Consider the following 14,806-nt stretch of genomic DNA (forward strand, 5'->3'; position numbering starts at 1 on the left):
ACAATATTTGCTTTTTAACCTGGAAGTGAGACTCTACTAAAGAGCAAAATTGTAAAACAGCTTCATAAAAGCAAATTCAAAGGAAAAAAAAACATAGTTGGACTAAATTTTCACCTGAAGATAAAAGTTTGTTTTGAGTAACTCAAAAGGAACATAATTCATCAAAAACTAAAGAAAAAGGATGTAAGAGATAAATGCTAATTCTTAATTTTACCCCTATCAAGAGAGTATAAGCATGAACAGTTCATATAATAGTATTAGCACATACCTGTTTTAGGATGTATTGAAAAGAATCCTTGTGGATTTCCACTTGTAATTTTGTATATCAGCTTGTCATTAGAGCTAGAATCTGGGTCAAATGCCTCAATTTGGACCACAGATATATCCTTGGGAGAATTTTCCATGATTTCTGGATAATAAACAGGCTCTGATGTCAGTGGTGCATTGTCATTGACATCCTCAACTTCTATGTAGATCTCTATAAATGATGAAAGAGGCACAACACCCCGATCGGTTGCATAGACTGTTAGCCAGTAATGGGAGGTCGACTCACGGTCCAGTTGATCTGAAGTCTCTATGACACCTAGAGAGAAAGAAGAAAACATAAAGTAGCATGTCGAGAACAACGGCAATTGCCACTTTGAGGAAATGTCAACCTAATAATGACTCTGACTTAATGAGGGCTTATTTGTCATTTACCAGTTGTGTGATCTTGAGCAAGTTATCTAACCTTTCTGTGCCTCACTTACCTTTCCTAGAAAATGGAGATAACAGAATGTTCTGCATAGGTTGATTAAATTAACTAATAAACATAATGATTAGAACAATACTTGGTACATAATACAGAATGTGAAAGTACTTGTTATCATTACAATTAGGTGTCAGGTACTATATGGAACACTTTAAAAATACTTGTATTATCTCATTTAAGATTCAAAATAATTCAATGAGATGGGTACTAAGAGATCATCTAACGGCCCAATACCTAATTTTTCCAAATAAGAAATTTATAACTGGTTGAGATTTGTTGACTTTCCTAGAGGTTAATCAGGAAGCTAGGGACAAAACCAGAGCCATGGCCCAGATCTGAGTCCCCATAGTCTAGTGCTCCACGCTCCCCACATTGTATTCCAGAAGCAACAATCCTCAAGACATCTTATTCTATATATCCACCCCTCCCTTTTTTTTTTTTTTTTTACAGTGGCTAAGAGACTATCTCCATTCAAAGTCCAGAATAAGGGACTACTAAGGCCTTTTGTGTGCTGAAGGCCTTCTGCTTCCTTTAATCACCTTAAGCAAATGGGAAAACAACCAGTGTGCTAAAACATATAAATTCTCCAAATACAGTATCAATTCCAAAAGTGCAGAGGCTACATCATTCTCAAATACCAGTACCCCAAGACCTTACACAAAGCACAATAATTGCTTATTAGATGAATGGATGAAACATGTAAGTAGAGGTTGGTACAGAAAAGTTCTCAATTGGGACCTAAAGTAGGACACATGTCCTATTAAGTTAAACTGGCAAGTGATAGAGTTATATGATCACAAAGAAGAGGGTTAGAGTATCGATAATATTTTGTCCCAGCCACTGAAACCAGTTAAAATCTTACTTAATCCCAGATTAACCTCTTCTCAGGAAGATTAAAAGTGGAAATACCCATTTCTCTTTGGAAAATCCCACTTTTTTATTCAATGGTGTAATCTTGCCCTTTGGCTTCCAAAACTTATTATTGCGTTTTTTTCTCATGAATTGATGACTCTGAACTAATGATACTTTTCGTGTACAACACCATGGTCCAGTTTTGACTTTGGGAATCCTACAACTCTAGAATCACTGAAGTTTCTCATTTGATGCAAAATACTGTGAGAAAAATAACAAATACCAATGTCATCTATGCTCAGCAATGAAACAGTATTTATCTCAATCAAAACTAAATCTGTATTTCATATTTTTGATCATTACTTAAATTCAAATATTTGCTTGTGTTTAGGATGTTAATATCAGAAAACTCATTTATTCTGAATGTAAAACAATCACACCTAACACTCCCAAAAGGGCTCACAACTTAAAAATAGAAAAGTAAACTAGATAATAAAATGTGAAATAAATCATCATAAAATGAATCTGTATTGCCATTCAGAAGCACTATAATTTTTTACTATTGCTTCATTAATTCTTACTGAACCCTTGAAAAGGATCTATACTACAACTTCTAGAAGTATAGAATGAATCCTTAGAACTAAATAAAAAGGAACTAACTGGTTTCTCTTTGCAGCAGACAACTGAGGAAAAACTCAAAGATGTCTCCCTTTTTTCTCAAGTCCAAATATAATCTACACATACTCAACCCATTCACTAAATTAGTACAATTGTATCTGCTTGTAGTCTGGAAGAATAATCTTTTCCAGTTTCTCTTATTCATCACGCCCATCAACTGACACAAAGAGAGTGGGAAGAAAACAGAAGGTTCTCCCTACAAGGATTACATATTAACAAAATGAGTATACATGTGCTCCTCTTGTGTTCTGCTACTTCATTAAAATAAAACTCATTTGACAGGTGAAATATTACTAGAAAATTTCAAAAGGACAGGTTACATGGTGCTTTTATTTACCTCTTTTTTGGTTCTAATCCTCAAACAATCCATTCTGCTAGTCACTATTTAAAACTGTGCCTCCCTAAATGTGATTTATAGGCATTTAAAAACCATGATAATTATAGAATCAATTTGCTCAGTGTTTACTATATGCCAGGCACGTAACTACCATTACATGCATTATCTTATTTAACTTCTTTTTTTTTTTTTGACTGGTAAGGGGATCGCAACCCTCGGCATGGTGTGGTCTGCACCACGCTCAGCCAGTGAGCGCACCGGCCATCCCTATATAGGATCCAAACCCACAGCCTTGGCGCTACCAGCACCGCACTCTCCCGAGTAAGCCACGGGGCCGGCCCATTATCTTATTTAACTTTTATAACCAACCTGCCTACACATGTGATACTATTATCCCCATTTCACTAATGAAAAACTCAGATTTGGAAAGACAGGAACTTTCCTAGGGTCATAGCAAACGGCAGAGCTGGAGTTCAGACACCACACATCTCTAATTCAGTGTCAGCAAAATTCCCTGTCAGTCCTATTGTCAGTATGACAAAAGTGGAGTAACAAAACCTAATGTGATAACTTGGAAAAGACAAGTCAAACTTCATATTTCATCCATTTGTTTTACATGTCAGTATCAAAATGACTGTATTAAATGCTCGTTATACACAATAGATTTCTCCAGTCTCAGGGCGGAAGGAAAAAGAAATATAAAATGGAAATATATTATGAGGTTTACAATCACATACAAAAACAGCTATTTTCCATCACGTTCTATCTCTAGTCTGGTGTGTAAGTGTCCAGACTGTAGTGTACAATGATGAGATGGCCTCTGTGGGAAACTGCTCCTCTCTCCCAATCAATTGCACAACTACGGAAGCAGCCGTATCCATTTTACAATGACCCCAAGCCACAGTTAGAAGGGGAATTTTCAGAGTCCAACATAATCTCTGGATATTACTAAAGTAAAGGTTAAAAGTGACATAATAAAGTGGCTTTATTCAAATATGGGAGAAAACTAGGATCGTATTAATCAGCAATAGTAAATATTAATGAGATGGCCAATGTTCCTATTTCATGAATTCATGAACTGTGTTCTTTTATAATAACATATAGTAATGGCTAAGATAATTATGTTTTGTTGTATTTTAATAATTATATCTTTGTAAAAGAGAAAACAAACATAATTATTTAATACAACTTTTAGAGAACTATAAAATAAAGTGAATTTTGACTGCCAAGTGGAAAGGTGGGCATACTGAATAATCTCTTCTAACCCAAATCCTCAAATTCATGATAAGAACATTTAACAAGTGTTTACTTCACTATGTGCTTTATATGCATTAAAACATTTTGATAACAAAGAAGCTGTAAGATTTCCATCCTAGCTTTACACAAGGAAAAATAAAGTTAGATAAATTAAGCAATTCGTTTAAACCTTAGAATGATTAAGAAACATGGCCACAGTCAACAGATAAGTGGTGGAATCCAGATCTGAATTGGACAGTCTGACTCCCATCTCAGCATCTTCAAGCTGTATTGTTATCACTATCCACAGCACTGTCCTGGGACACTCTGCAGCACCAAGAGTGCTGGGGACCACGTGGGGATATTACCATTACAAAAGGCTACAAGGAGTTTTCAACTATTAAAATAAGGGAACCCTCATTGCCTAAAGGACAACAGGGCGAGGAGAGGACTTTAGTACTCTGCTTGGTCACAGTGTTTCAGAGTATAGTGCCTAGGCATTATTCTAATAACTGCAGGCAACCTTCATATATGCATGAAGTGTGTGGAAAGAAGCCACAAGGATGCAAGTTTATTTTGTTTTCTGCCTTTTAATCTGTCTACTCAGTCACACGATACATCTCCACAAGATACCCAGAGAGAAATTTCTAAAGTGGGCAAAAAGCACTACACTGAGTTCACATGGTCAAAGCCCTCAAACTTCCCATCTTGAACCTAAGGCAGATCAAAGGTCCAGATAATCTAGATTCTCATGAAAGATTCTTTCATGTGAAAGACCAATAGGAGATATAGACTTAACCATCTCAAAGTCAAGAACTGCAGATTGGGAACCCCTTAGAAATCCTCTGCTGCAACTCTCTCTCTCTTTTTAAAGAAAGTTGGAATGACTTATCCTTTAGGAAGCTAAACAGGTAGAGTTTAGAATCCAGAGAGTGAGGTACCTCCTTAATCAGGGGTTCATCAGAATCCAAACCATTCTTTTCAAGAGTCCTCGTTTCTGAGATGACCAACATACTATCTATCTACATTCTTAATAGAAGCAAGCAGTGTTTATTCTAAGTCACTGTAAGTTCTCATTCTTCCACTTTATCATCCTCCTTTTACCAGTTCTTCCTAAAGCCACAACTAGCATTTGTAGATTATAGATCGATTTCTTCTGTAACTTTAGCAATTACCTAATTCAACAAAGAGAAACAAATTTTCAAATTTCCATTGTGAAGGTTTTTAATCAGCACCTTAACAGAGAAAGAAAGCCAAAGACTTCTAGTCATCACTGAATGTGAATCAAATAACTGTGTTCATTCTCAAAACTCTATCCACACTCTTATTTCTCTTAATCCATAATCATCTACCAGTCAACTTTCAGTAGTTACTTTTTTGTGCAATGAATTATAAACATTCTCTTCTCTTCCAGGGCGGCGGGGGGAACCAACAAAAAAATATTTTACAGATATTTTTCTTTTACATAGACTCAAAACAATAACCTCATCTTTTAGGGCACATATATACTTCCATCTGCATACTCTTCTCTATGGCCTCCCACCTGTCTTCGAATTCTCAGCCACCTCTGCTCTTCTTTCTGAGATAGCAACAACAGTACGGAAACAGAAGATGTGTAAGCCCTCTTCTGCAAAGAGGAAGAAGCGAAGTGGCAGCGCAGGCCTTCCACAGAACTCCCTCCAGCCAGACTGGAAGGTATTAAAGCCAGTAAGAAAGATAATAGAGAAAAACAATGCTTTGTGTCATGAGGTTACTGTGTACAAGCAGAGACCACGTAGTGATGCTGCTGCATGATGCTATGATGCATATTTTGAGCACAGGAGGCAAGTTTTGACAAGACTGTTATATGCACCACTCAGCAGTGTTACCAGGAATCACTCCTTCACTGTAATGAAGGATTACAGAAGTAATAAACTCCTGGCTTTCCACCTTTGGGAATACAATAAACACACATTCAGGAAAAGCTGTTAATAAGCTGAAAAACTTGAAAAAGCTGGAAATTGGGAGCTATTAGGTAAAAATATTTATCATTCCAAACATACTCTCTAGAATTTCAAAATCACCACCAGATGTCACTATGGAAACTGATTTTAAATATGCATTTGGTAGAAGAACTATGCTGAAGGAGAAAAAAACATGTCATTTAAGAACTTGGCCAATGTAGTTGAAAACAGAACTCACAGCACACACACACACAGTTTCTTTCCAGAAGGATTCATTAATGTTCATATATTTAATTAAACAGGTATTGATGTTGTCTTCCCATAACCCGATTATTCAATGGTTATAGGGTACAGTATTAGTTGCTCAAATAAATGGTCAAAAAGTAAATAAAGGTTTCTAAGAATAACTAATTGTTACATTCACCATTGATGGTTAATGTTGCTGTTAAGAGAATATCGTCCTGAACAGGAAAAGCTGGCATGTCCTCCAGCTGACACAGGTGGAACAAGATGCTTTCAACATAGTAATTTTTAAGACAAAAATGAAGTTTTAGGTAGTTATGATATCTGCCAAATTTAATTTGATTCAAATTTCCATGGCCACAGGGCACCTTTCTTCCTAGAATTTTTCTATTTTCTTTGTTTAGCAAGCCTCCGCTCACTATCAAGACTTAATGCCAAATTTTTCAACAAACCCTTGTTATTTCTGATTCTTCAGCTACTTATACTTCTAATCAGCAACAACCTGGCAACATACATTTGCAAACCTTACTCTCCTTTCTGATATACCATGTCACATACACTTTTTTTAACTTTTCGAGAATCAGGCTTAAGGCAGCAATATATGAAAAGCTGCTTTAGTCAATCACAAAAAAACTGAACTGTGAAATATAATTTTTGATATTATATTCTCTCTGCAGACAACAATGGACTGACTACTCTTTTCTCCAATTCCATACCCTTATCATAAACAGAATAACTATTGGAAATAAGCGTTTTCGTGAATATAAAAACAATACTAACTTTAAAAGAACAGGCAATGCCTATGCACTAGAGATACAATATCCGTGTTTCTGCAATTAATCTATAAATGGTTATTCAATTTTTTCTGCTAATTACGGAAAAGACAGAAGTCCCAGAATTACCATGCTAAAAGACATAACAACCTAATTCAAAAATTACATATCTGTATTTTAGCTTCTAAGTTTACTATAAATTAAGAAAAAAACTTATTTCCTTAAAATTAGATTTTAAAAGTAGACTATAAGCTCACTATTAGAATTCAAACTTTTTGAGGGCAAAGATTTTTTATCTGTTTTGTTCACGGCCTGGTAAATACTGGCAGCTTAGTAAGCATGCATTGAAAAAAAAAAAAAAGATGCTCATTAAAAACAAGGAAAGTGGAGAAGCCAAGAGAAGCCTAAGGAAACATGACAATTAAATGTAATATGGGATCCTGGACCAAAGAAGGCACATTAGGTAAAAACTAAGTAAAAGAGGATAAACTATGGACTTTAGTTAATAAGAATGTATCAGTATCGATTCTTTAATTGTAACAAATGTATGATACTAATGTAAGATGTCTACAATAAAAAAAACTGCCTACGATGGGAGTGGGTGGTTGTAGGAGAACTCTTTTTAGTTTTCTGCTCAATTTTTCTGTAAATCTATTTTTTTAAAAAGGATGACTATCAGAGCTCATAATAACATAGATTAATTTGTTTCCTCTCTCAAGTGAAAAAAATTTTAATCTTATTTGTTTTTATATCATTTTCATTCAACACTAGATTTAGACTGATAATGTTAATATTTCCACATCTCAATGATACCTGGAGAGATCCTAATGCATACATAACATTATACATTAGGGTTAAAGTTTTAAACAACAACCTAATTTAAAATTTTTATATTTGTTTGTATTTTAACTTCTAAGTATACAAATTTATTACCTGTTTTATCTAATAATAATATGCAAAGAAAAGTTGTAAGATGAGTTTTTTGATATAAAAAGCAAAATTTCTTAAATTTAACCCCTCTTTAGAACAACTATACCAATCTGACAAGCAATATTATCCAATAAATCAAAACCATTGAATTCCTTTAAAAATATTAGTACAGTAGATTTTACATATGTTGTGTAAATGTACATTTAATGTTCTTGACTGCCTCTTCCATTCCTTGACAAAACTGTGCTGTTGTTTACTAAAATAGAGGAAGAAATGAAAAAAAGAAGAGTGTTAAATTGAAGGCATTTAAGATTCTAAAATGGCCATTCAGCCCACTTTATCAGGGAATGAATGATAGAGAAGAAATACTCTTGGTACTAAAATAAAAATTTTATACTTTCCTTTCACCTGAAGTATACAAGATATTACTATTTACTTCACTGTCATTGGTAATCATAAAACATAAGAAAAATGTAAAGACTAATGTTTGGCAGAGAAATAAAAACAAATTCTAGTACTTTAAAAAACAGAATGTTCTATTTATGTGTCTATGTATGAATAAGTAAATTTTTAATTGACTGAGACCACGAATAAGGCAAATATTCCATGCTTCTGATAATAAAAAATAAGTCAAAATAAGTAAATCAGTCAACTAAGGAGCATCCCTCAGGTGCCAAGCAAACTACTAGGCAGTATACTAGTAATGTATTGCTCGGTTCAACAGATCATGTATAATTTATATCTCTCCAGTTTAACTGAAGACATGTTACTGATTACCATGACCCAGTCTTTCAAAACCATTGATTTGCTATGAGTGTCATTTTGGGAGAAGCCATTTATACTTTGGTAAGAGAACAAACTCACTGAACTGATGATGATGATAGTGATGATGATAATAACGACAGTATAATAATGGCATGTACATATATAGCACTCATGATGTATCAGATACCATCTTAAGCTATTCTTATACATTAACTCATTTACTTCTTACAGCAACCCTAAGAGGTAGGTAGTAAGTATGATCATACCCTATTTCACAGATAAGGAAACTGAGACAGTGTAAGCAATTTTCCCAAAGTCACATAGTTCATTAGCGGTGGAACTGAGATTTAGTCCAAAAGAATCTGGCTCCAGATAATCACGGTAATTGTTTCCAGTCTCTGGGTTTCCTTCAATTGGAGGGAAGCTTAAGAGCAAATGAACATAGCCTGCAAATTTCACGAGAGAAATTGTGACTTCAAGGGAATGCAAAAATAAAGTGGCCAGATGGAAAAAAAATGGTTTTGCTGTTTTCCCAACACTTGAAACTCCGGGTAGAGAAGCACATTCCATCATATCAGGAGAGAAAGGGGACTAGTTTAATATATGATGGTACATTATTATACAGCTTTAAAAAAAGGATGATGTGTGCATTAATTACATGGAAGAATGTCAGTGATACACAAATTGAATGAAAATATAAATATGCACAAAAGTGTATAAAATATGATCTGAGTTCTATTTAGATCTGTTTGACAAAAAAATAAAAATCACACACACAATTATATGTGTATGTATATAGAAAAAAGGTCTACAATAAACAAGGTGATCAGAGGACAATAAAGAAAATCAATCCAATGAACTAAAATTTTTAAAAAATCTGTAAGTTTCTATAACAATAAGTTTAAAATCTATATTTAAAATGCACATAATAAAAAGTCAAATAAAACAGGACCAGCAGTCCTTTAAAAGTTTTATTAGTAGAACCTTCTTGTTTTATTTTACCCTCTATATCTTAGGTGTACTTTCATTTCCAACTACTTATTTGTTCCATTTAATCTGAGTAGATGTGTAATAGTGGATATTCTGACAGCTTCAATAGTTAACATTTAAAAGTATTTATACGTGAAACTACTTACAAAGTTTTAGGCCTAGGAAATTTATAATTATATTGCCCAGGGTTAGGTCATAAATTAATGATTAAAGGAAAAGCTTTTTATGTAACAAATGTCAATCTTGTTTTTTCACTATTTAGATATCTTTTAAATCCTTTTAATTAAAATATATATCTATCAACTCTTTCAATTAAAATTGTTCTAATAACTTTAAAATTAGCTGAGGAAGCTTTTTTGATTTGCTAACTTACTGAAACTTATAAGTTCATAATCAGATTTTAAGCATCATGTTTCAATCCCAAGGATTTCTTTAGCTTTGCACAGAGTCATTCCCAGGGCAAGCCCCACTAAACCATGTTTTCATGCTTTGTTGAGAAATAATTCCAAGTTCTGATTTCCAAGTCAGAATCATTAATATTGTTAAGGAGGGCTTTCATGGATAAGCTCTCTTTTTAAAGAGAATTATCCATGGGTATCAAAAGTTATCATTTGAACACCTATTAATTGGATAAAACTACATACACAAGATAGCCTTTGGAGGCATTAAAATCCAAAGGATATATTTTATATGTCCATAGCAATGTTTCTAGCAGTGTGTTTTAAATTTTAGAAGATACACAATTTCAGTTCTGATTACTTTTCCCACCTTATATTTACTGGATGCACACTTAGCAAAAGCTTTATATATGTCATACTGTTTAATCTTCACAATTAATCTGCAAGCTCAGTGGTCTTTCCTCATTTTTCATATTTGGAAGAAGAGACATAGGGCTGAAAACTGGTCTGAAGTTATTTACTCATCATCATAACAGTAATAAGTGAACCAATGAATTAATTAATTTCCTTTCCAGTCAGTCATATAAGCACTTTACACCTAATAAGCTGTTCAAGCCTCAGAAGTTAAGTAAGTTGTCCCGTTACCCAACTTTAGCAGCAGAGAAACCAGAACTCAAAACCCGATCAGCTCCTGAACTCCCAATTATAATCAACATGCTATTCCCACGAGGTGGCAGGGCTGTGAGTTAACAAACATGTCTAACTCTCAAGTCCTGGCTCCTTTCCTATAAGCCCATGTAGGTGATCTTCATAAATCCATAACTGTTAGTGAAAAAAAATGAACACATCAATGAAAGTTTAGCAGCACTTGCCCATGCTGAGAGGAATGACATAACTTAAACTATAAACTCAACAAAAGAGAGGCCAAATAGATCCCTTCACAAAGTTTAAGAATCCCATATGACTATGTCTATTTAGGACAAAAAAGAAAAAATCTTGTAAAAAAACAATCCAACACTGTTCTATATTCAGAAAGTTACTATATTTATCATATCATCATCTTATATAAAAATGCACAAGCTAAACTTATATATATGAAACATACTAGGTATAAGGCATTATACTAACAGTACTGAATATCATTGTGAGAGTATCATACCTGAGTTGTGAATATAGTTATTGTTATTAACTTTAAAATACTGAATGGTAGGTGGTAGATCCAGAGTTCTAAAGTATAAACCACTTAAAGTTTTGTGGCAGATCTAAACTGATATTTTAAGGAATACCGTTCTTTGGGAAAGAAATCTTGGTGACTTTTTTTCTAGTCCTCAAAATTGAAATAAACGATTTTTAAAAACTGTACCCTATAATATCCTCTACATCAACAATGGGAAAGTTCTTTGTAGAAGCTCAGATCTTGTTAGAAATTAATCTGGAACCTGGAATTATTGACTTACACCTGCTTTCATTCATTCAACGAACGCGTGAATTCCTACTATGTGCCACATATACAGCACAAGTTGCTAAAAAAAACAAAGAAAACTAAAATAGGGTGTTATAGAAAAGACAGTTAAATAAAAGAGTAATTTATTCCCTGAATCAGCAGGCAGAGAAGGAAAAGAAAGGGCACCTGTTTGAGAAGGACAACATGGTATTTTAACAGCTAGATACCTTAATAATTATTTTCTACTTATTTTATAAATATCTCTTACACAAAAGCCAAATAAATTCTTTCTTAGGTTATGAATTCCTGCCTGAATTTTATGATGCAACACGTAAAAATGTGATTTTAAGAAATAAATTGTAACGTTAAGTCTATTTTGTGAGAAAAAAGACAGGGAGAAGAGGATATACACTAAAAACGGTGGCTTATAAGGATGAGTAAATTTTATTTTCTTTGCATTAATATTTTCTAACTATATATGTTTATACAATGCAAAAATGTTTATGCATTGTATAAACATTTTTTAAAACCAGCATGTATAAAGGGTTAATCCAAAGTGTATCAACAGAACTTCAGGATTTTCAGAAATGTAAAACTAACCTTTAAAAGTTAAGAATGACTTACAGGTTTTCAGAAGCTGAATAACAACTGCCTAAAGCACTTGTATTGCAAAGTATATTCTAGTATGAAGACAAGGCACTATTCAGTGATTAAAATGTCAGTTGAAATGACTAAGCCTCATGCCAAACTCCTTAAAGCACTCCCTTGCTAAAGAAGGAATGGAATGAGATTCCTCCTGCTACAGTCAAGTATTACCCTGGCCACTGTATAAACAGAGCTCGTTCCAAAAGAGACAGTTGTCTCCAGAGTCCTAGAATGCACAAGGGTAGTAGAAGGGAAACTTTTCTTTTTTCTAAGGTTTGTTTAGGCTCCTATAAAACAGATTCTAAATACAGAAAACTGCAAACATTTTTCTTAAAATAAAACCTGAGATTCATATGCAATTAAGTTATGCAAGCATGTTCTACATGAACTAAATACCAATTGAAGCAAATAAAAATCCCATTTACTCTTTGGCACCTGTGGTCATGGACCCCTGTCCTATTCACTCAAAAGTGGCATTTTCTGCTACTTGGGCCTCCACTTTTGATCAAGTAAAACTTGTTTCTCTACTAAATTTTATTTTAACAACAAAGCAATTTTTAAATTTTAAAAGTTCAAATTATTTTGCATATTGAAGAGGAATAATTTATAGGCAGTATTTAGCTACTTTTAATATCCAATTTGGTGCCAAGCCCTACACCTTTAAGAACTCAGAAACTTAGGTTAAAAGATCCTAGTTACGAATTGATTCACTGACACTGATAACCTAGGAGAAACTTTCGGTATACCTTGTTACATTTAAAAAAAAAACAAAAAAACCTTAAAATTAACCCAAACATTCCCTGAATAATGATCTAAATATACTGCAAGATTTGATTATTTAAACCTTACTAAGAATCTTTAAGGCAAAAGACCCATTTGTAAATACATATAATCCCCTAATTCACCTATTTTTTAAATTCAGATTTTTTTCAATAAAGATATGATGTATTTGTATAACTGAGGATTTTTAATTTGATATATGTTTTTGAAATCACAAAACACAGGGCATACCTGTATGCATCAGTGAATTCTAACATTAAGAGGTAAATCAAGACCCTACAAGTCTTCTAGAATATCCAATATACATTCACAAACTGAACAATCACAACGAAGATTCCTCAGTGGTAACGTGGTACATACAGATAAATTAATCTGCACCACTCTAAGCAAACAGGAAACAAATCTCATGAAGTACTTTGAGACACTGAATTAAAGCAGTTGATGAAAGAAAGATTGTTGCTAATTCATCAGCTTAAAAACTATAAAGGTATTATTAGTTCTTACTTGAGACATTAAGAGACTGTAAGAATAGACTGGTGAGTCTCAAATAACTGTCATATGTCTACATTAAAAAATTTTAAGCAAAGAGCTGAAATTAGGGAAAATTTAAAATGTAGAATAACTGCAGTAGTTATTATGCTTGTTCTTAATTCCCTTGTTCTCTAATAAAGTTGCTCTTTAGCAAACAAATGTGACATAATTAAAAAGTGACATAATTCCTCCCTTAATACTTCTAATCATTAATAAAATAAAGTGATAATAGAGATATAGAATATAAAAATAAACATCACAGGGATATCATGTAGCCATATAATCAAATTAAGTGCTAAAAGAAACATATTCAAAAGTACACAACAGTTCATTACAACATACTAGTTGTAATTAACTAGTAAAATGTTGCTAAAATGTGTCTGAGAAAATAAAAATATGAATAAGTAAAAATAAAAGCTTCTTGATTAACGGTATAATTGGCTGAAAATGCAAAACATTAAAAACATACATACCTTCCTTAATATTTAAATAAATGGCAATTCAATAAAATAGAAGTATCTCACATTTTGATTTGAAAATCACTGGTACTTTACAAAATACTCTTTTCAAAAACTAAATACAAATTCAAAGTGGGAAAAAAATAGTATGGTACTTAAAATGCTGTTTATTTCTAAAGAAGCTCAATTATTTCTAGCTCATGAAAGGATATCAGACATATAGTTTCAAAAGAAAGAACATATACATATTTTGTTTTCAAATCTGTAGTTTTAAAAATGATTTTAAAAAACTTTAATTCTAAACTCCTGGGTGAACTTGCCTCTTCATTCAACCATTTATGAAAGAAGTAGTGAAACAATCACACATTTGTCCAGTTATTTTACTACTTTGGTTGGTTTACTGTAATAGGCTATTTATTAAAACCTAAAACACAAAAAATGTGTCATTTAAATGACCACTTTATAATTTGGTAAATTCTCAATCAACCATAATTCAAAGAGTCAGTAAACTAACCTATTTGCTGCTAACTATACCCATTAATAGAAGATAATATATACATATCCCCCAAATCATCTCAGTACACAATTAGAAAAGGCAGAGAGGACACATTATGAATGTAAATTTATAGTCTCAGTTAATTTAATCAAATATTGAAGGAACTTTAAAGATGCTGACTTTACCAGCCTATTTTGAAATAATGCTGGTATATCCATGGCTTTAATTATTGTCTTTAAGAAAGAAATATATTTCAACAGACAAACCTAATCTGCTCAAAAGAAGAGATGTGCAAAAAGTTAACTAGCACGAGGAGTCTTCAGAAAGCTCATGGAAAGATTTGTATTATCTTTTAATTTTATTTTTTCCATGAGCTTTTTGAAATACCCTTGTATTAAGAGGCAAAGGCTAAGGCATCTTTAATAGACCTGATATTCTCTAATAAGATAAAAATAATGAATTCGAAGATTCGAAGATTCAACGAATGTAGCACCTAACAACATAACCATGAAATCTGAATTTAACTGAATTTACATTTAATTGTTGTCATTACTGT

The 14,806-nt window shown here is 32.9% G+C and overlaps 1 protein-coding gene across 1 annotated transcript in view; it reads right to left on the reverse strand.

Annotated features, from left to right (window-relative positions):
* FAT1 (FAT atypical cadherin 1) overlaps window positions 1-14,806 on the reverse strand; it is a 114,087-nt gene that overhangs the window by 72,085 nt on the left and 27,196 nt on the right. The window contains exon 2 of the mRNA XM_063077103.1: window positions 269-583. Coding sequence (XP_062933173.1) covers window positions 269-583 — 315 coding nt within the window. The remainder of the gene's footprint in view (window positions 1-268; window positions 584-14,806) is intronic.

The sequence above is a fragment of the Cynocephalus volans genome, chromosome 13, assembly GCF_027409185.1.
Source record: "Cynocephalus volans isolate mCynVol1 chromosome 13, mCynVol1.pri, whole genome shotgun sequence".
Lineage (NCBI taxonomy): Eukaryota > Metazoa > Chordata > Mammalia > Dermoptera > Cynocephalidae > Cynocephalus > Cynocephalus volans.